The 23705-nt window shown below is 42.8% G+C and overlaps 2 protein-coding genes across 2 annotated transcripts in view; one reads left to right on the top strand and one right to left on the bottom strand.

Annotated features, from left to right (window-relative positions):
* ncam2 (neural cell adhesion molecule 2) overlaps positions 1–20268 on the top strand; it is a gene marked incomplete at both ends in the record, with an annotated part of 200882 nt that extends 180614 nt beyond the window's left edge. Inside the window, 2 exons of the mRNA XM_084050802.1 lie at positions 10539–10746; positions 20154–20268. Of these exons, the coding sequence (XP_083906928.1) occupies positions 10539–10746; positions 20154–20268 (323 nt within the window). The remainder of the gene's footprint in view (positions 1–10538; positions 10747–20153) is intronic.
* LOC311041017 (kelch domain-containing protein 3-like) lies at positions 14359–15489 on the bottom strand (the record flags this gene model as incomplete). Its single annotated transcript, XM_084051454.1, has 1 exon — positions 14359–15489. The coding sequence occupies one exon, from the start codon at positions 15487–15489 to the stop codon at positions 14359–14361; it is 1131 nt and encodes a 376-aa protein (XP_083907580.1).
* Positions 20269–23705: the final 3437 nt, after the last annotated feature.

Raw genomic sequence — 23705 nt, 5'->3', positions numbered from 1 at the left:
AATAAAAAGCATGCAGAGATCAACATGCTCTCAAAAGTGTTTGTGGTGCTATAGTAAATCCCCTTTGATAAGAACACTTAAAAAAAAAAGTCCCCCTCACACTTTTATCTGCCTTATTTGTCACCGTTTCGGTATCTTTTTAAACGTACCATTATTTAAGTGAGCTATCGTTTTGCGATGGATACACAGTAAAATCCTCAGCGTTAAGTTATCCATTTGTAAGTCTGAGAGTGTACAAATGTAACCAAATGGACCCTTGCGGGTTTATTACATTTGTACACTCTTATCTCTTAACACTAAGGATTTAACTGGGTAGATGCCAGATGTCACTGAAGCAAATTTTGTTTTAGCTGGGAGGCTAACAGACAGCCTGGCCTATAAGCCAACAAGCAAACACAGCAGTTTGAGGTTTAGTCTGGGTTTTCTTTTCATTTTTGTGGGAGTTAGCGGGGGCGGGGGTTCAGCCAACAAGTCAGCGGTTCAGAGCAGAATCCAATGACACCCCACAGAGCATAATAAAAAAAACGGAAGTGGGGACAGCCTGGCCTTTAAGCCAACAAGCAAACACAGCAGTTTTAGGCTTAGTCTGGGGTTTCTCTTCATGTTTGATTCAACCAGTGAGTCAGCAGCTCCGAGCTGAGTCCAATGACATGGACAAGGCCCCCTTTGGAAACGTTCCAAAAAACGGAAGTGGCAGTGACAGGGAGGTGACAGATATCTGTTCTTCCTTAGCCCATGACAAACATTTCCTTTCTTGGCGTTGCGTGAATCCATTAGGAAGTTACATGCCTTTTTGAGAAGTCACCCACTCCCATCCTCGCCACAACCCGTTTTGGCCAATTAAAAAAAAAAAAAAGCGCTTCCTTGCCCAATAATAATGACAAATCTTTCCACAAGTTTAATGCATATCCGTTCTTAACTTTTGGAGATATTGTGCTAACAGGCAAACAAAATGTTTATTTGTTGGCATTTAAATGTCCTGTGAATGTGTGCAATGCTTCTCAAATAGAAAACAAGGCTGTCAGTGAGCTTCAAGGTTGGCTGTCCTCTCTTAAGGCGGATCACTTTGATTGGCTGTCCTCTCTTGAGGCAGGTCACTTTGATTGGTTGTCCTCTCTCTTTAGATGGATCACTTTGAATGGCTGTCCTCTATTGTACGTGAGCAAGGGTGTGCTGTTGGAAAAAGACAGAGTGAGGGAAAAGAGAGAGAAAAAAAGCTTCTTGCTTAATGTGTTTGTTTTGCTAATAAGACAATAATGGATACAGAGCCATGTTGAAAGATGTGCCGTGCTGTGAGCAAGCAGGTAAAAGAAACAATACCTCTGCAGTGGTGCCCCCGCTCTGGAACTTTTGTGTACAATGACTCACTCACTCGTTTAGTATTCATTTCCTTCCTTACTTATCTTCCCCTTCTCTGTCTCTGGCACATGTAAACACATTATGTGTACAAGGTTTGCTGTGAGTTTGACTTTTCAGTCTGTCTTTACAAACCATGCTATAAAGGTACAGTAAGATACCGCCTACAAAAGTAGTTCCTGACTGCAGATGTGTTTGCCACTTGTTGTCATAAAGGCATGAATAAATGAATCAGGTGTTGATCAGCTGTCATGTAGTCCAGTGTTTCCCAACCTGGGGTCCAGCCAGGGCCCCCTTGGGTGACTTTTTGCACAAAATTATAACTTTCTTTCATCCACTGTCTGCCTGTATGTTCTCAATGTGGTACTGTATCAATGCAACTTGTCATAAATAAAATACAATTGTTTTTCAAAAAGTTTCAAAATAGCAAAATTAGAAAATATTCAAACCTTTTTCAAAACATTTAAAAAAAAGTGTTTAACATGACACAGGTGTCAGTGTGTGCATGCGTGCGTGTGCCAGCTTGATCATCCAGATTCTGATGTAGGAAGGAGGATGTTGGACGCCTCAGGGGTACCCCTAAAGCCTGAGTTATACTTGGTTGCACATAGTGTCGTGCACAGAAAATACGATCTCCAAGCTCACAACGTGGCGCAGCACGACGTCTGCTTTTTCCGGCGTGTGCAACTAGAAATCAGGCTAAATAACAACTGATGCACTGCGGTTCTCTCCGTCTGACTATCTCACACACCCACACATAGAGTACATATACACATACGTACATACATACATACAGTATACTGTACATGCACACATGTACCCACACAAAGTACCTACCTACCTACATACATACACTGATGAATGACATGAACCCTAAGCTGTCCTTGGCGCTACACATCCAGTATGTATGACTTCTATCTTTCACAATCTCTCCTTTCTTCTGTTTTATGAATCTACAGAGGGTTGAGTCTATGCTCTTCTATTGATCCTTCCTTTTACAACCTTTTCTGTCTCTTATTTTGAGTTCCTTCCTGACCTCCTTCTCTTTTCTCCTCTCCTCTCCTCTCTTCTCTTCTTTTCTCCACTGCTGTTCTATCTCTTAAACTAAAATGTCAGTGATGTCAATGCTGTCCTTGGTTTGTTTTCAATTTGTTCTTCTTCCCTCTGGTCTTCTGAAATTAAAGCTTTCTTTTTACCCCCCCTCAAATGACATCATCCTGTGTCTCCATCTAGGTTTTCAATTCTATTCCATAGGGAAACCTGTCCTTTAAACTCACTTGTGCACTTGACTAATGTTAGTCTTCCTCTCAAGGCACACTTATTTATTGAGCCCATTACAAACAAACAACACTGATCAAAGTGCTGCACAAAACCAAATTAAAAAGTGAACAAAACAAAGACACAGCATATAGATGGTACAGGGTACAGTAACAAAGACGAGAATACATTAAACAAACAACAAAAATAGGGCCTTCAGGTAGACTCAAACAAGAGGATATATGGTACATGGGCTTTCAAGTGAGATACAAAAGTGGCCATGATTGGGCAGACCTAACACAGAGACAGTTTATTCTACTATTTGTGACCAAACGCAGCAACTATAGATGGTCACTTTTGTTTTTGTATTTCATATCATATGAAAGTAGAGGATCAGAGCTACAAAATCCGGCATCACTTGCTTAGACTGACAGCTGTGGGACTACATCTTTTAGAAGTGTCTCTCTGAAAATGTAGTTCTGGGGAAAAGTTATTCAAAGTTTTGAGAAGGATTTTCATACTGCTCAGCTCAAAACCTCTTGCAAGAGTTGGATTTGCTTAGGGAGATGGTTGGATCCATGCCACCGCTTTTGATATTCCCCCCTCTGGTCATTCATTTGGCTGGTGGGGATATGTTTTATCCCTGTTTCTAGTCGGCTGAATTAAATACATGCATTTCCCTTTGGGAAATATGTCTGATATTTATGTTTGATAATATCACAGTTAAACAGTTAACCACAAACAAAATATATATTTAATAATATATATAATAATATATAGGGGTTAAATGGTTAAGAAAAACCTTTGTAATGCACATTGTAAGGTTCTTTAAATAAAGGTACTATAGAGTTGTAGAGCATTACCAGAAACAGATCACTTTTGTTCCTGTGTCGTTGCCATGGCAGTACTAGCCTGGTGCAATGGTGCGAATGCCAACACTTTCTTCATGTTTGTCTTGCATGCTCTTTTTTCTCTTCTGCTGGTCATGCTTCATAAAAACACTTGATTGCAAAAATAAGGCACCATCTTGAGTTTTATTTGTGCGGGACACAATAATGGCATCAAAGATATTCATGAGATATCCAGAGAGGCACTTCATCTCAGCAGGGATGAGACTTTCCTGGAAATGATGCCAGCAAATCAAAATGGATGCTTTTATCTCTGCCTATTACATTAATCATCTTCCCTCATACATTTTCATTGTACAAATTATCAAAAAGCAATGGAATGTAAAAAGATGAGGCTTGCTTGGTTAGGAGACTGTTATGTTCTGTCATCTGTATTCAAAGCAAGCTGCCACTAAACAAGCTCTCTAAAAGAACAAGTTTTGCTTTTCTTGTTTATGGCATTGCGTTTATTTGATGAGATTGCCACCAACTGCTTTTTTTCAGATCTGATTACCAATAAACCTGATGGATGGATTTTTACATCAGCTAATTAATAGTGCTCTTTGCAGATTAATCCTTAGAGATGGGTCTGCACTGAAATACAAAAGGGTTGGGAAAAAAAGCCTGACAACCTTCAAGAATTCTAGTCATGTTTATTGGGTTACATATTGCAAGTTATTGAGCTTTACAAATTATTTATTGCAAGTTAAAATTACTATTTTATATAGAGTCTATTTGTGATGTAGTAATACAGATGTTGATATATAAAAACTATAGTAAAACAGCTAGCCCAAAGTGGAATTAACTGAACCTCCCAGGAAGACTTTAGGCTATTATCTGTCTCTGTCCAAGGCTTAGGGACAGTCTTATCATCTGTCTCTATGCAAGGCTTAGGGACAGTCTACTGTATATAGAAGAGGGTATGGAGACAGGGAACCGAGAGCAGAGAGAGAGGAAACATGGGAATGATGGGAATTGGATTCAAACTCGGGCCCTTGTGAAGTATGTGTATGGAGACACCACCCTGGTTTGCACTCATTGTGCTCTTTGCGTTGGTTTAGATTTTTCATGTCTTCTCATTTAATCCCAAACTTTGTTACTGCCTATTTTATTGTCTTACTTTTTTTTATGCCAAAGGCTATTGAAATGCATCATTTATAGAAAACGTATAACGTATTAGCGTCAGCTCAGAATACAGGTTATTAATAGTTTCTAACTTGAGTAGTAGCGTAGGGTACAGTCTCATATGACCCCCCCCCCCCCCCAAAAAAAAAACAGGGGAAACAACTGTGATTTTGTGGACTGTAGCTCAAAATAAAACCAAAATTAAGATCAGACTAGGGCAGGTTCCAAACTATTGATGTAAATTATTCAGTGATGTTGGGGACAGGACAGCATCATTTGAAGCTCCAAGAGCTATTTCTCTAATAAAGCATAAACATAAAAAGGATACATCAAAATAATAACAAAATATACAGTGAAAATGATTAAAAACATTTAAAGAAAGAACTCTGCAGGCTCATCACTCTTCTGCCACCTTATACACCAAGCTAGGCCAAGAACAATACATTCAGTTAACTGTAGTGGAGAGACACAATGACCAGCCATTCTGTTCTACAACCGTTAACAGACACTTGGGTGCTTTGCTCTTTAAAAGCTTGTTCTGTGTTGACACTCCATTTGGACTTTGTCTTGGATCTACCTGGGGCAGTGTAGAGCCCTGTTTCCACAGCCATTTCCCAGATAAATACTGTAGCTCTGCCAAGCCATTAGGAAGAGAATGAGAACTTAAACTGCTCCATGACTGTTGGTTGGTGCTGGTGGCTCAGCAGGTTGCGCTTTTGGATAAGACTCATGACCTGCATGGTGTCTTTTTCACATGTGAGATCCAATCTAGTTTATTACATTTACTAAGACTATAGTTTGCATAATATTGCATATACTGAGATATGACATTTATGTTGTTGCTGACGGGCAAAAACCTTGTATGTTGAAAACCGTTGCTCTCCAGGGAATGGGGGAAAATACCTTTTGTGTTCCAATGGATCCATGTAGCCTATTATCATTTAGTCACAAGCTCTTGTTAACACATGTTCTTTTTTCCTTTTCTTGAAAAGTAATGGTTTTGGACGTACAGTTTTCCACCCGCGATGGTACTCCTTGTCAGACGTGTTTGCTTTTAACTTGAGAATTTATTTCCCTTGGTTTTCACTTTTCTCTAAGTTGTCTCTTGAGTATACCTGAATCCCATTAGGATGCCGATTGGTGCTTTACTACTCTGTGAACTACCAGATAAGATTTAATGATGATGTTTACTTCTCTCTGGACTTCCTCCAGACAAACTTTCTCTTTCACTCACTCCTCTAAGGAGATTAAATTGAGCACTCAGGAAATGTCCCTCCCTAGTCACATATCCACTAATGATTATGTTTATCCCACAAAGCATTAGCACCTGCTAACTTCCCCAATCAGTGAATGCCCATTCAATCATCATAAATCGACCGACGAGCCTCCTCAGATGTAATCAAGGGAGAGTCAATCAGCGCTGAAGCTGTAATGAGCTGATAATGTCAGTGAGATGCAGATGAATGGCGCCTAGGTCAGGTGCAACAAGTTGGATGACTAGCAATTGCAATCCAATTTAATAATACTTCTAGGGGCCCTATATATCACCAGCCAATCAGAGGCATGTATGGGTCATTAGAGCAAGAACATTTGAATTGAGGATCAGAAAGGTTTTGTCTTTTCTTTTTTTGAGAGCTGAGTTATTCAAGACTGTAAAAATTGAACCTAAATGCTGTTTTTTTCTATAACATTCAGGATGACCGGAGTTTTTGAATTCAAGGAGCTGTTATGATGTTATGTTCTTTTATTATTGTGATATTCTTCCAACAACACGTTTAAAATCCAAAGCTAACTGGTAATAAGTTGGAAAATGTGATGTTAACCAGCTGTGCCAGATACCCATCTGTCACGGCAGAATAGTTAAGTTGTTTATAATTCTCCATCCACATTAGTAGATTAAATGTTTCACATTCTGTATTTCATCTCTCACATTAAACTCTGTTGATTCTCAACAGAAGAGAATGATACAGCTAAAAGAATTGGACCTTGTCAGGATAACATTCTTACCAAACCTGGCTTAGATGGAGTGTAATTAGTTCTTGCATCACCATCTATTGTAATAAATCGCTCCATTCCTGACACATATCCAATTAGAAAAGTGCGCTCCTTGGATCTCCACCAGGCCTGGTTGCCTACCCAGGGCTGTGTCACAGTTGGGGTACAGCCGTCAGGACATGAGGAAGCTGTGGGACGGATGGAAATAGAGTTTGTACAACAGACGGTGCTACCGTTCGCGTTTGTACAACTGATGTGGCCCCCTGATCTGAATGGAATATAAAAATGTTGACTGATGCAACTTGATCACATGACACAAGGGATAATGTATACCGATTTGTGTGATTTTTGGACAAAATCAGTTGTAGTAAAAAAGAAAACGCAAAATGGCAGAAAAGCGATTCTGGTGAAAATGGGTGTGGCCTATATGGGGAGTTACATCATGATGTGATTTGATTGTAAGAGCTACAGTTCAAGAGTTATTATAGGCCAAAACAAGTGAAGCGGCCTGTTATAGCACCACTTCTTCCTTGGCCTACTGGGAGTGTGTGTGCAAAGTTTCATGCTGATCGGTCCAGCAGTGTCCGAGATTAGCTGCAAACACACAAAGACGAGTGAAAATATAATCTCCCGCCCCAGCCATTCAAGCCTGGCAGGGATAATTATGTAAATTGATTGTGACCTTGACCTTTTCCCTTTTAATCCCAACTGTTTATCATCAGGCCAATGAGAGTCGGAGGTGGGGGTGGGTCTAACGACAAGCCAATCAGCAAATATCTGCTAAAACAAGCTGTGCGATGGCGTCAGATGTAGGTGGATCCGTGGATCTCTTGTGATTGGTTCAGGGAAATTCTAATCCCCTCCCCCTTGTAATAGGCTACACTGGAGTCAATGTCAGACTGAAGCTCCACGCAGCTTCAGTCTGATAATCAGGCTAGCCTACTGTCTGACTGACTGACTGGATGGGGGAGTTGACTCCCCCTACACATGCACCCTACAACACGGATGCATAGACTGACTTAAACTGGTAAACTAGCAGGTCCCAGAGCAATTGCCCCTCGTTCTCTCAAAATCAAGTTAAGAAATTTGAAAACCGTAGGCCTACAGTATTAATGCGCTTGTCTGCTTTCATCTGCTCTCTTCTGCTGGTGTGCCCTGAGATGGCTGCACTGACGAGAGCTCTGAGTCAAATCAGCAAACTTGTGTGGATTTACTCTGTATTACTTGCTCTTTTTGCACATTTGGTGCTATCATATATTCGGTATGATAGACAAACACTTTTGGAGAAACGATCCCCAGGGTCCTTTGTTTATTTGTAAAAAAGAAAAAAAGAAAAAGAGAGGGAAGCACGCCGGGGCTCTGCAAAACCCAACCGAGAAACAACAAACCTCATCTGCCCGGCATTCCGCTAGCAAATGTTCAGTCCCTGGAAAACAATCTACAGTATATGAGGTGTGTGCACGGATTACACAACAACAGGACATTAGGTACTGCTATGTTCTGGCATTCACTGAGACGTGGCTGGAGCCCAGAATGCCTGTTAAGTCGAGGGGAGCTTTATGGATAACTCTCCGTGGGCCACGGATGTCTGTGTTTTAACAACACACTGTTCGCTCGTTCTGGAGCTGCTGACCATCAAAGGTAGACATTTCTACCTCCCAAGAGAGTTCAGCTCAGTCCTCCTCGCAGCTGTTTACATCCCCCAACAGGCTGATAAATCTCTAGCCCTGGACGAGCTCAATACGATTGTAAATGGACTGGAGTACTGCTCACACCCACGAGCATGCCAATATAGTAACACTGTGTTGCACATACAGTATAGTACACACATAGTTGTGGTGTACATTAATCATAACACATCAACACAGCCACTGCCATTGGTCCGGGTTCTTAACTAGGCTTGCATAGTCTTTATTTTGTCAGCCGAATGCTGTAGCTGTGGTGGCTATGGTAAGAAGTAAGCAGTATAGACAGTTTCTGCACATTTTTTTCGCATTTGTTGGGGCTTTTTCGGCCTTTATTGATAGTATACAGTATACAGACAGGATATGGGGAGAGAGAGATGGGAGTGACACGCAGCAAAGGTCGTCGGGATTGGGACTCGAACCCGCGACACGCTGTCAGGCTGTAACGGAGCCTAGGTGCCCGCCAGAACGCAGCACTCTTAACAGCATATCTAGATTGAGACAGATTTGTACTTGAGGTCACATGATCACTGACTTCAGCTCGCTGCTCTATCTCACTGTTTCTCAATCTGTGGTCCATGGACCACTAGTGGGGCCATGGCATGATTAGCCTACAGGTGGGCCAATGTTTTGTGAAGGGGTTGATATTTCCTTTGTTGTGCTCGGTGATGCACACCGAAAATATCAGATTGGCTATTTTAGGTGCGCGACACCAATGCGCAACAAAGTAGGCCTAATATCCAGCATTAAGATCATTCATATTAAATATTAATACAAATAAATGAATAGAATAGAAATGACTGTGTTATGCCTTCATGTAATAAATAAATAAATGGAGAGAGAGAGGTGCAGTGGGGCAACCGTAGACTAGATAATTGTTAAAAATGATGCTAGTGGTTGGACCTGACTCTAATCACGCACAGCTAAGTAGAGTCTAATCAGCTTTGCACGTTTTAATCAAAGCGGTTTTGCCCCCTGAATGTGCACAGTCTGCACACGCCCAGTAATGTTTGTAAACAACAAACCCATTTATTAGTGTAAACAAGTGTTGTTGATTTTAACTTCTTACTAAAAGTGCAGTCAAAGCACTGCTACTGCACAGTGTTGCTGCTAGTGCCTCCACTGTAAAAATAATGTGATTCTTTAGCAAAGACATTCTACCTGCGACAGATAGTCCATGACTGGTGAAGCCCATGGTTCATTATTCCAAACGATGCACCAAAGGGTCATCTGGTACATGTATCTTATTGGGAAAGGTTATTTGTGAAATGACACACATTCTGTACATTCACGTTCTCTATTCCCCTACCTGTCCTGTCTTTTGCTCATTGTGGTGAGTGCATGCACCATAGTAAAAAGTATACACATTTATTTGATCAGTTTTCCCTCAGTGCACAATAAACATAAGAATGGCATACACAAAGTACTGTTTAATAAGGTTGCATTTGTTTTATGTTTGATTGTACTGTGGTCTCTACACTGCAGTTCCTGGTCTGAAATCAAGTGAGGAGGGTTATACTTTTATTTTTCACAAGGCTGCATATGGTGTAGCCTGGTGGACCATATGGACAATTAAATATTCTAGAAGAGGCATCATCCGGGAGCTTAAAGGGTAAAAAGATACATCTCTACTACTGAGAGCAGCACAGGGCAGCGCGGCAAGTGCTGGCCTTTTTCATTAGTTGTTAATGGAGCCAAAGTGTTTTGCATCTATTTTTAAGGAGGGTTGAACAAGGTTTACACTGCATAACAACGGTAAAACATGTTTTTCCTCTCTCTATTCACTCTCATTGCATGGCGAAACAGGTCTCAAAATCACACGCAAACGCAAACCAGGTGGATTCTGGCAGTATATAATATAAATCACTAGAGAATATAATGTGTTAGAGTTTTTCTAATCATCCAGAAAAAGGCTCGGAGGTCCTCCATGGTCAACTGGGAGATCATGACATTAAGAACAATATGGAGATAGAATTTCCGTTTCTTCACCTCGGAAATCAATATATGAGGAAGGCACAGATGGTGCCGGTGGCATTTTCCCACGCATTGGATTTCAACCGTATTTCGAAAACACGCACACAAAAAGTATTTCCAACGCACAGGCACACGTGCGCGTAGACGCACGCATGCATGCACGCACGCCATCACACCTAGAAAGCACACCTACCACTCGTATTGGTGACAAGCAAGCATTGGTGACAGTGTTTTCTTCCTCTGTGTTTCCCTGTCTCAGCAGAATCTCTGTTCAGCGGCCTGGGTCTGGGGGTGGTGGTAGGACTGGGCCTGGGGGCTCTGCTACTGCTCCTGGTTCTTGTGGACATCAGCTGCTTCTTCTTGCGTCAGTGTGGTCTCCTGATGTGCATCACGCGCACGCTGTGCAGCAAGAAGACCACTACCAGTGGCAAGGGTAAAGAAATGGAGGAGGGCAAAGCAGCCTACTTGTGAGTCCCTTGATTACTGTTTTCTGTTTCTAGTATCATGTCAGCATCGTGTCAGTATCATGATAGTATCATGGTCAGTATCATGTTAGTATCATGTCAGTATCATGATAGTATCATGTTAGTATCATGACAGTATCATGATAGTATCACAACAATATTACTATTATTGTGTTATCAAGATTTGTGATTTTTGTATTGTTGCATCTTATATGAGTACACAAGAGTAAATGAGTTCACATCTTGTGCTTTTGCATGCATACACAAGAAGAACATGTGTTATATTATATTATATGCATCGGTGTAAGCATGTGTTAAATCTATCACGTGCATCAGTGCAAGCCCATGTGTGCACTGCGCATCAGTGATCTACAAAATGAGAATAACAAATACAATTTTGTATCATCACATGTGCATCCAACTCAAAATCATGCCAATGCAAACATTAGCAGTATCTCGGCCCACTAAGCTTCACTCTAGTGAAAGGAACAAAAACCCATTGATTCCAGGATTTACTTCCATCCTCATTTCAATGAACATGCGAGCTGATTTATGTTGTTAACACGCCCAAGGTCTTGTAAGATAGATCCTCATGGAGTCTGATTCATTGGCCCCAGCAGTGACAATTCTGGGTGCAAAACTAACTGTCAGCAGCTCAGCATCCAAGTCCAGTGTCTGCAGAAGAGACGAATGCCGGAAGAGACAGAGAGAACGAGAAGGAATTTATGCAACTGATTCACTAAGTTTAATGGAGTGGTGTGTGGTTGTGTGACTGCCTGCCCAGACTGCATGCGGAACCAGCAACGGCCGTATGGGACAACCCACACAGAGGGGGTGTCGGGGGGGGGGGGGGGGGGGTTCTTTTCAACCGCGAGGGGGGGGGTTCTTTTCAACCGTGTTTCAACTGTCACAATTGCTTTTTATCACCAAGTGCCACAGATAAATCACAGAACTTCAGATAAAGTACAACACATACTGTACCAATAAAGACATAGATTCTGTGAGAATATCAGCTCAACTGTTTGCAGGATTGATCATTTGACCTCAGGAGTTAAGAAGGTGTATTGAGAATACAGCGTAATTTTAATTCAGCCCACCATTGGTCATGATAGAGGTGAGGATAGTCACACTGGAGACAGGACACAGATCCCTACAAGAACACATTCAATATGCAATGCAAGGCTGCAGGCTCTGACAGTTACTACTATAGAATGTACAGGCAGGGTGAAAAATAACAGTATCCTTAAAAATATCGATAACAGCCCCAGGTTCAAATTCCGCCCCAGGTGAATTAGATGTTTGGGGTGAAGAGGATGAGAAGTGTAAATATATATCACATACAGATAGTCATTAGAGCAAGGATACAATTCATAAAGATATTCTTCACTTGACAAGATGGACGTTTTCTTGCAGTGTGCTGAGTTGTGTGTGTTCTCGCATACTGTATCAACACCAGCATCCAAAAGGGAGTGGACTTGAACGTCAGAGTTCCTGGGGTGGACACTGGACAGACAGGGTCAAGGCAATCCATCTTCACCCTGGCATGGTGTACGGTCTCTGTGCGTGTGTGCGCATGTGTGTGTGTGTGTGTGTGTGTGTGTGTGTGTGTGTGTGTGTGTGTGTGTGTGTGTGTGTGTGTGTGTGTGTGTGTGTGTGTGTGTGTGTGTGTGTGTGTGTGTGTGTGTGCATGTGTGTGTGTGTGTGTGTGTGTGTGTGTGTGTGTGTGTGTGCGTGCGTGTGCGTGTGTGCATGTGTGAGTTGGTTGACAGCTGACATTGAAACTATCCTTGGTGGACTGCAGTCCTAGCTTGGAGAGTGTTTTTGTTAGATTTTTCCACCATGCTGTTTTGTTGACATTGATTCTATCAGATCAGATTTAGGTCATTGTTTTAATCTCTCCTGCGAAAGTTGTATTTTGATGTATGTTTTAACAATGATGAGGCAGCAGAGCTCTGTCAAACCCTCATGGAGGACGTCTAAGTGTTATAGTTTAATAGAATTCTGTGAGGTGTTGTTTTGCATGTATAACAATTTTTAGGGTCTAAATAATTATAATACTATTTATAATAATAATGTTCTATTCACTCACCTACTTTTCACCATTCTTCTGATTGCTTAACAACTATTGAGGATGTCTCTGATTGGCCTGGGAAACTTCTACTCTGTATGAGATTGGTGCATGAGTGTGATTCTCAAGTACGATACATCTCTGAACAGATGTAATACGTTTATCGCATGAAATGTGTGTATTTTGCTAGGTATATATCAAGCTCTCTTACTGTGTAATACAATATCAAAATTAATTCAATATATCATTCATCTATAAACTGGATTGAATTACTGTACTTTATTTTCTGTACATTCTCCCAGTTGTCTCATTTGGGGCATTTTCTAAAGCCACGTCATTATTCCCCTTTGAGGGTGTTGATGCTTGTTTCCTGGAACATTAGGACCAAGCTGTCTGGACGACAGAGCAGCATACTACCAGAGATGTCTCTGGCGTCTGCAGCCTGTCCCTAAATCTCATGGGTTCCTCTATTGAGTTTACACTGTAGATCCCATGAGCACATGTGTGGACATCTTCCACCCGATTGGCTAGTTATTGGTCTATAGCAGTGGTCGGTAACAGGCGGCCCGGAGGCCAGAATTGGCCCCGCAGCCATAATATCTCAGATTATTTTGAAAATATTGTTGAAAATATAATACACAGTATATTTATACACAGTTTTATTATTATTGTTATATTGGACCGACAGCTGCACACATTGGCTATATTATAGCTATATAAGAGTATCTATCCCCACCTGAAGAATTCTTTAAATGCTTTTATCCATATTGAGAGTGAATTCAATCAGACTGCTGCCCATGTCTGCTGAATGCCATGAAAAAAGTCCATATAGCGGGCCCTGGTGTCCACCATCTTTCCATTGCACATATCCATCGGCAGCACTTTCAACTGCAAAAATATGAATGTAGGTACAAAAGTAATAGCTTGAATTTATATAGAGCCTTTCATGAAAAGTAGGTATACAAACCTGCACAAATTAAAGTTCAACAGATTTCATGCTTCCTATGTAAACAAGTGGCCTGTCAATGACGGTTTCAGTCTGTGAGAGCAACTGAATTTCCATCGCGGTATCAATTAAGGTCTGTCTGGCTGTCTGTCTGGCTGTCTAGTTTATTACACCACCTATACAACTCGTTTGATCCATTTTCTGCATCTCCAACCATGTCTATATAATGTGGTCTGTGGCAGAACTGCAGTAAAAAATAATTAAAATGAGCCTTGATAGTATGTTCTGACTTGCGATTAAAAAAAAAAGAAAGGAAAAAAAACATGGCAGTCATTTTCTTCATTTTCAGTCATCTTCTTAACAAACACCTGTTTCCTGAAGTCTCTTCCATAACTGGCCATCTGTTCCTTTGCCCAAAGCATCTTTTTGTTTCAACATTCATTCCTGATGGAGACTTCTTTGTGGTCATGTCTGCCCTGGTGCAGTTCAGTTGGTAGTAGAGTTCTGTTCTATTTTTTAGAACTTTAATTTCATACTGGATGTCAATAGGGATCAGATTGGGCTGAAACCTTGCCCAAATATGGATGGAGTCATATGTACGTCATAGACTTTGCCACTCAGCCTGGTGGAGATCACTCCTTTCAGTTGTACTTCCACTGGTAAAAGCCATGACCATCTCATCATCTCTGTTCATGTCAGTAGTCATGGCTGCCAGTTCCCACCTGATGTCGTGCGGGAGTACCAACTGCTCCAGACCGTAATGAATAACTGCTAGCTTGCATAACGTCTTCAGACTAGGACTTAAGTCTAAGATATACAAATCTGGTGTGTATCTGTATCCTCCAAAGAGGATGACACGATCTCCCACCATGCAACAGCACATACTAGTCATCCCATGTCGTTTCCCCTTGGCCTCAACCTTCTTCCAGGAGAAGGTCTCTGGATTAAATTTCCACAGATCATCTAAGAACCAGTCCAATCTTGCAAAGTTATCACCACCAAATATGTACAGTTCTCCATTGTAGGCAAAGGCTGAATGATCCTCTCGTCCTTCTGGGAAAAGATGTGAAGAAGGCGTGTTCAGCCAGCAGTTGGTCTCAGTGTCAAACACAGATATACTGTTGTAGTTGGTGAAGTCCCGCCGACCCCCAAATACAAACATCTTTGTCCCGATGATGGTGGCAGAGTGGCAGTCTGAAACAGGTGCCGTAGTGCCTCCGGTGTTGATTAAAGTCCAGACCATTGAGGTGGTGTCCAACTTGTAGATGTCATTAGTGCGTTGAGTCAGCTGGTTGTATCCTCCATAGATATACATGACCTTCCCCAAGACACAGGCTGAGTGCTTGTACCTCGCCTCTTGAACAGTCCCAGAAACCTCGGGCTTGAACCATCTATGGGCGTCGACATCGAATGCATAAAGCTTATTTGAGTACACTCTTCTGTAAGTAACTCCCCCCCAGATGTAGGCGATGTCTTCTATAAGCACAGCTGTGTGGCCGTAGTGCATGGAGGGAACCTCAAGGTTACGTTGTCCTCTTCCAGTTGTCACTGGGTGCAACGTCATCCAGCACAAAGACACTGTGTTGAAGACGTGCACATCAATCTGATCCATGACCATGATGGTCTTCACGTTACATTTCCCTCCAAAGGAATACACCTTGTGTCCCACTGCCACAGCAGCATGATAGTATCTATTGAGTACCCCTTTCAGATGCACTGTCCAGTGCAACATTTCACACATACAAGGTGCATACAGCTGGTTTCACAAAGTGCCGCTCTGTAAAAGAATGGTCTACTTTTGTCTGTGCTAACACTTATATAGATAACAGTGGTTATCTAGCTGGCCACGCCCAAATATGGAGATGACTGACGTTACGACATCGCTGAAAGGAGTCAGCCGCCCTACATATGAAGTTCCACACGGTTCAAGGAAAATAAATCATGTTTCTGCTAAAACAGTCATTCTTGTTGCATTGGTGGTGCCCTCTATTGGTCCAAGTGAGATTGCGTCTGGCACTGTGTCATGTAGAGGCCCCTCAATATTTGATTATACTAGAAGCTCGGCCCTGCTACGCAGGGCCTCGCGTCTAGCCCGCCGCCACGCCCACGTAGCGCCCGCGGCCACTTGGCAGCGCATATAAGTGGCATAGCGTCATGAGGGCCAGTGGGGCCGTGGCTCGGTCAGTGAAGACCCTGTAGCGCGGATGATATGTGGCATAGAGGGGCAGATTTGAAATCTCCAGAGGAAACGTCCGTGGGCTACCATTGGTTCAGCGATGTGTGCGGGCGCCCTGCGGGCCCTCCTCCTCCACCAATGTGCAGTATTGAGAGGCCTGACGTCACAACATTTGGAGCGATGGGCACTGCACTCTGGTTGGTTAGGGTCCACCTAGGGCCCAGGTAGAAGCCAGTTAAAGCCTGCATGGGCAAACCCAGTTAGGACCCGCCTTGGTCCCACATAAACGTGGCTAGTTGGGGCCCACCTAAGGGCCAGGTAGAAGCGACTTATAGCCCGCATGGGCATAGCAGTTAAGACCCACCTCGGCCCCACATAGAATTGCCTAGGTGGGGCCCACCTAAGGGCTAGGTAGAGTCGGTGGGGACCCCCCACAGGCCAATGTTAAAATGGTAGCACTTGTTCCTCAACATAGTGTGAATGTGCGTGCAAAGTTGACCACAATCGGACGCTGCATTCATGATTTGCGGCATTTTGTGCAAACTTTAGATGTGAATCTTAGCCAATCGGGATGGAATATGAAAGATTAAACAGATCCGTCTTGATCACATGACTATAGAGATCATGTGTACCGATTTGCGTGAAATGTAGATATAATCGGAAGGAGTAATGTAAAGAAATATGTTGTACATAAGGCGGCCTCCTGGTGGAGCTATAAAAGGTAGATGTGAGAAATGTAGGGGAAAGGTTTTTCCTTGACCTCTAGAGAGTGCACATACAAAGTTTTACACAGATTGGTGCAGGTATAGGTAAAAACACAAATCGGACTGTTATGTACCATGAGGCTGATTAGAAAAATCTCAAGTGGAATTTCTTGCTCGGCATAGTGGGAATGTGGGTGCAAAGTTGCACAGAAAGTGCATGCTGTGTTCATAATTTGAGGCATTTTGGTCAAAACGGAGCAGTCCTGGAAACTGTGGAAGCCATTTTTAGTCAAGCAGGATGGAAAATGAAAAATCTGAAAGAGCGTGTTTTTTTTAATGACTATAGAGATACTGTGTATCGATGTGCGTGATGTTAGGACAAAATATGTAGCAGTACTGTGAGAAAATGTGTTTTGCAAAAAGCGGCCTCCGGGTGGCACTATAACAGGGCCATGTGAAAGAAATGGGGCAGAGGTTCTGAATTGGCATCCAGGGAGTGTGTGCACAGTTGCGCTGCGATCAAGCCAACGATGCGGGAGATTAGCTATCCACAGACCGAAATTATCTGAAATTACTACATGACCATAATGCAGCCTAAACGTGCGTTGCACGGGGCGGTCCTGCCATTACGTTAGTTACTGGAGTTTCTGTGGAGCTACACCAGAAGACACACACAACATACACCATCTACAATGGACTAACGGAGCAGCAATAATAACAGTTACCGCACAAACGTGCATTGTTGACAAAGTGATTGCACAGCCGCTGCAGGCATGACAGCCACGTTAGCGTTAGCTACATGCCAACTATCACAGCGTCCTGTCCGTCGTCGCTGCGACTGACTCTGATGGCTACAGCCATAGATAAACACAACAGCAAGCTCTCTGAGATGCCATTGTCTGGGAACTGCTCTTAGCGTGACACGACCAAGCCCCCAGAGCCGCTGAGAAATCTTGAAGCCGCCAGTGGCCAAAGCTGGAACTGCAGGCGGGGAGAAATACATGCGCGAGCAAAACATACTGATATATATTTATATATATAGATATAAATATGTAAACATATTATACATAAATACATGTGCATTTACATATACATAGGCATCTCCAGTGAATTTCATAAATATCTCGCGTTCAATCCTTGACACACGGGCTGCCGTAGAACGCAAAAATGACACTAGTGCGCATGCTCATAACTCTACGTGTGGTCAAAATCGAACCAATAATTCTACTTCCGGCAGTCTTCCGGGTGCTTCAAAACGCCACTGAGCACATTCATTGAAATGATAGCTGGGGGCGGGGCAATCCGCCCTCTAGTTATATATACCTCTATGGACACGACCAATGAGAGTGAGCGCTTTCGTTGTTGCTAAGATACGGTGCATGGCACACGGCGTCTCTGCCCCATAGCTTGTAGATCTCTCACACATGATTGGCGTAGGCTGCGTTGCCGTCGACGCTGATTGGCTGCATGTTGCTGTGACGTTGAAATGGGGTGCCAGGTCTGCTTTGTGTGTAAGCGATTTTGGGCTCATTTGTGCGCGCTTTTGGGCTGTTTTCCATAGAGCACGGCAGGGCTTGTTTCTGTCCCGTGACGGATGTGGCAAAGAAGGTGCAAAACGAACCATCCGGAAGTAAAGTGCGAGATGAAATATATAGCACTTTATGATTATTAGAGAAGGAGACAGATGTGAAGGTGGAAAATGGAATGTAGGAGGTTATATAGTTTTTCATGAGGGATTTTTGTAGCAAGTTGTGAGTGAATTGGGCCACTCCTGTGGGCGGGGGGCTGAATAGAACCATTGGGGTTTGGGAAGGAGACGCTCTCTGTTTGAGTGGTGAGATAATTCAAATACGCGGCCGATTGTGCAAAATCCTGCACACTTTGGAAGACAATTGTAACCAATCAGTATGGCATATCAAAACTCTATGATGCATGTTTATCACAACTCAAGGTGTTGTCGTTATGGTTTGTGTGAGGTTTGGACAAAATCTGCAGGAGGAGCAGCAAATAGCATGGACTATATAAGGAGTTGCTTCATGATCCAAGGAATTATTGTACAACCTACACTACGGTACGGTTTAAGAGTCGTAGGCCAAAACGTAAAGCAGGCTGCTATAGCGCCACCATGAAGGCAAGAACTTGAAGAATAGCTGATCTACAAGCTCACAACATGTCCCATAAGTGATGCATTTAGAGCTTGTAGATCTGCTATTTTCCAGAGTGTCCAGAGTTGACACTTTCCAGTATCATGAACCTGGCTCTTCCCAGTAAACCAGTACCATCTCCATGATACTAGGAAACAAGACTAGGCAGGTCTACACAGTAAAATCCTCTGTGGTAATTCCAGGTCCATTTGGTTACATTTGTATGCCCTCAGAGTTATAAATGGATACATTTGCACTGAGGATGTTACTGTGTACTGTTTGGGAAACAAGACTAGTCCGGTCAGACTGCAGATACAGGCTATGGGGAACAGTGGCTGTCAGAAAGAGAAACTCTGTGACCCATCACTTTCTGCCCATAATAATAATAATGGTGCTGGACTCTTTTTCACATTGGTTCCAGAGAACTTACTCCCTATTGGAAAGCAACAACGTACATTGCAATGTACAATGTACTGTACATTAGGGCAACATTTTGCCCTGTGACCTGTAATACAGGTGGCGTGGCACTAAATGTGCCCATCTTCAGGCAGTATCAGAAAATACAATATCACAAACTTTACACCCACCCACAAATGAAATTTTTATTCTTATCTTTCAAAACATGTAACATGAATTTGGTGTTCACTCCAAAGGTGTCTAACTGTACTTGAGCATTCCTCCCCACAGTCACAGTTAAGCTGGTAACTTAACCACTTAGGCACTCCTCTTTTATACTTCATGAAAGTTATAACATTTGATTGCCAGGGGCTGAATTCTGTTTCTGTCCCTCTGCATTTCTCAAGAAGCGGCATCTGTAGTGATGATTCTCGGTGCGAATGCTACTGTATACCTGCCTATCCCCATACTATTATAGAGATTTCAGCATTAGGCTTCTTTAAATGATGCTCTGGTACACTCTGCCACCACCTCTGTTAATAGACAACCAGTAAACTCTTAGGTTCTGACAGATCTGCTCTGACTTCCACTCCCACACCCCGTACTCGCCTATACCTGCCTGAGGGGCACCATATCCATGCTATACTCCTCCACCCTCAGCTTGTGAGCCAGCACCCATCCAGGGAGAGAGCCACACCATTTCCCACATCTGAATACAACCTCAGATCAGAAGAGATAACCCGTTGAATTTAAGCATAATGCTAAGCAGAGGGAAATAATCTAACAAGGATTCCCTCATTAAATGTAATTTCATACATGCACAACCGTGTGTAGCCTCCTTCTCCCCTGCTGACTTGTCACATTTCCATTTCTGTCAAAGTCTCTAACTAGTGAACTCTCCTGTAATTAGCAGGTGCGCAGCACTCCTTGTAACTCACCTCTGTGTGTTCCTGCATTGTGTTTTTATCTGCCACAGGAAGCTACCGCTGAAGGAGGAGAATGGGAAAGACACTCTGAAGCCAGACACAATGGAAATCAAAGAGCACAGTGACAACAGCATTCACACAACGACACACCACAGCAAAGCATGAGAGGAGGATGCCCCCGTTGTCGCCCTCCTCACCCACACCCCCCCAACCCTCACACCAACCCCTATCACCACAACCCACCCTTCCACCCCACCCCCCAACCCCACCCCTCCACGAGACCAAAACCCAGAGAAATCTCTGCTCTGGAAAATACTGGCGAAAAACAAAAAAGAACAATGCCCCAGGGAAAGGCATTTGTAAATACAACATATTACAGAGGAAATGGGAAGGAAGGAAGTCTTGCGAGGCTCCCAGATGATTCAGTGGTAGCCATCAAAAAAATATCCAGTTCGTGCACTTTCTATAACTTACTGCCAGCCTGTGTTGCAGGCTGAGCTGAATATTAACACATAACTCTTCTCCTTCAAAGTGTTACATGTCATTGCAGGTTTGCCGTGATATGGACTGCAGTAGCCTACACATGGGAACCGGCAATGACTACATTAGGAGAAAAAGAGAAAGACCTGTAATAAACAAACAGTGCTTTACACCATGGAGAATATAAAACTTAACAAAACAAAACAAACAAGAAAAGCTTTGCCCAGGACCTATAAATATTGACCAAACCTTCAACCTCAGCTTCCTGTTGCGTAACAGCAATGGTAAACCAGAACAATAAGAATACAAGGAAGCTTCGACCTGAAGAGGAAGCAACGTGTCGACCCGCTGCGGACGGACGAGCTGAGGGCCCCACAGAAAGCCCCACCCCTCCACCCCAACAGGTCAGATGTCAGACTGACCCTCACCAATTGTGCCAATGCTTAATTAGTAAATTATGATATCCGAGAACATCCAGGCTATAATGATGAAGTCCCACAACATGAGGTCCGAGAACATCTCTAGGCTCTAATGATGAGGTCCCAGAACATCTCTAGGCTATAATGATGAGGTCCCAGAACATCTCTAGGCTATAATGATGAGGTCCCAGAACATCTAGGCCATGGTGATGAGTCCCAGAACATCCAGGCTATAATGATGAGGTCCCAGAACATCTCTAGGCTATAATGATGAGGTCCCAGAACATCTAGGCCATGGTGATGAGTCCCAGAACATCCAGGCTATAATGATGAGGTCCCAGAACATCTAGGCCATGGTGATGAGTCCCAGAATGTCCAGGCTATAGTGATTAGGTCCCAGTACATCAAGGCTATGGTTATCCGCAAGCAACCTAGATGCTACAAATGCTATATCTGCATCTAGGTTGCAATACCCTCCCTTGACAGCCCATTCATGAAACAGAAAAGTCCTATCTGATTGTATTAAACAACGATAAACTCACCAATATTGCACCCATATGGACAGTTTGGATTATCCTTTTTGTCTTTGTTTGAGAAAGATCCACCGCTGACAACTTTCTGTCAATAAACTCGTGCAGTCTTGATTTTTTCTGTGTTTGAATTTGGAAGAGCTCATTGTAAAAAACTTTAAAACGATTGCTTCCCAATTTGAACACAGAAGAATCATGACTGCACACTGAGTTTATTGACAGAAAGTTGCTCATAACATGTCAACGGTGGATTTTTTTCCAAGCTGTCCGTATAGGTGCAATATTGATGAGTTTATTGTCGTTCAATACAATCAGATATTCTGTTTCATGAATGGGCTGTCAAGGCGGGGGTTGCCATGTCGTTATTCCGACGGTCCATTATTCTGGTCCTACTGGCCCCATTATACTGTAACTAACCCTGTCACTAATCCTAATCCTAACCTCACACTAACCAAAGTGAATCTCTGAATAATGGGATCGGAAATTATGAGCACCCCCCGTCAAGGGAGGGTATTGCAACCTAGATGCAGATAACATTTATAGCATCTAGGTTGCTTCTAGCATCTAGGCTATGGTTATGAGTCCCACAACATCCAGGTTTATGGTGATGAGGTCCCAGAACATCAAGGCTATACTTACAGTATGTGGTGAGTAGGCAGAGGTAAGAGGTTCTGGGAGGTACTGTCACAACAGTGCTTCATGCATTACAGTGTTGTTCAATGCTGTAGACCTATAGATTTTATATGATGGCCGTGGTACTGTAGCTTAGACTGAGGGATTACAGTCCGTTTTTTCACAACACAATCATGCACTCACATGCACTGTCACAGGAACAGGTCTCCACTTTTTGAGTTCATGACTGATCATGAACTAATAAAGTCAATGACTTGGTTTCTTGGAGGCAGTGGCTCAGGAAGTAGAGTGTCTGCTTGAGAAATGGAAGGTTTCCGGTTTGATCCCTGGCTCACCATGAGTTAGTGTTGAAGTGACTCTGAGCAAGACACTGAAGCCCTAAATGCCCCCGATAAGTTGGTTGGTGCCTTGCATGGTTTCCTCCACCATCGGTGTGAGAATGTGATGCACATTGTAAATCGCTTTCGATAAAGGTGCTATATAGATGCACCATTCACGTCATAAACACATCTTTTGTTACTGCGAGTTCCATGTGATCTTGCACCGGGTCAATGTCTTCCAGAATATAGAATAGGATAGGATGAACTTTATTGCCATAGACAAAGTCATGACGTAGATACAATATACAGTATACACAACAAACACCACCAGGCGTAATCATTGAAACCATACATTAGTTCCTTTGCAACAACAATAAAAGGGCCAATGAAAGCCAAAGTTATTTATTAAAGTCAAACTTATTGACTAAAAGTTGTATGAATTGTAGCAAGAATCATATTTATGGCTGAGGTCTTTCTGTAGTCATCTGCATTGTTTTGACCTCATTATGATCAGACTACTGTATATGCAATGCAAGTGCTTTCTCTATGTACACTAAGTATAACATGTATATAACAACATAACATAATATGTACTTTCATTGTGTTGCAAGTACTGGCTAAAAGTTATTGTACACAGAATACCTTTACCTAAAGTGAAGATATGACTGAACAGGATTATGAGGCCATTGGACTTTTGCTACAGTCTTACAATTTGAACAGGTTTGAAGTTGCAGAGACTTTGTTAAAACAATATATCTTAATACCTTTTTTAATACAGTTGAATATGGGTGTGGATAATTTAATGTAACATTTAACTTTGTATTTCATTCTGTTTCCCTCCTGCCTTCTGCAGAGTTTTACAGGAAGCTCGTCCCACCCGTCTCAATTAGGCAACAGCCTAACGGCAACAGTGATGATGTCATATCCTAACTCTGGCTTCTCCCTTATACGGTTTACTTTGACCGCCACCGCCACCAACCCACCCCCTGCTCCTCCTCCAATCACGGGGCTCTGCTTTCTGTTGTGTGATGTTTGATTGTCAGATGGACAATCAAACCCCACGTGAAACTGGCAGAGCAGCAGATGGAAGCCAATGCTGAGCAGCCAATGCTGAGCTCGAAGTCCAGGGACTTATTCACAGAGAGAGGGCCATTGTGGGAAAAGGAGTCTTGCTCTGAATCTGCCATATAGTTCCACAGATTAGCAGATTGGGCGCGAAA

This window comes from Gymnoscopelus microlampas (assembly GCF_963454915.1).
Source record: "Gymnoscopelus microlampas genome assembly, chromosome: 24".
Taxonomy (NCBI): domain Eukaryota; kingdom Metazoa; phylum Chordata; class Actinopteri; order Myctophiformes; family Myctophidae; genus Gymnoscopelus; species Gymnoscopelus microlampas.
The sequence above is the reverse complement of the archived record's forward strand: the minus strand, read 5'-3'. Positions and strand labels throughout refer to the sequence as shown.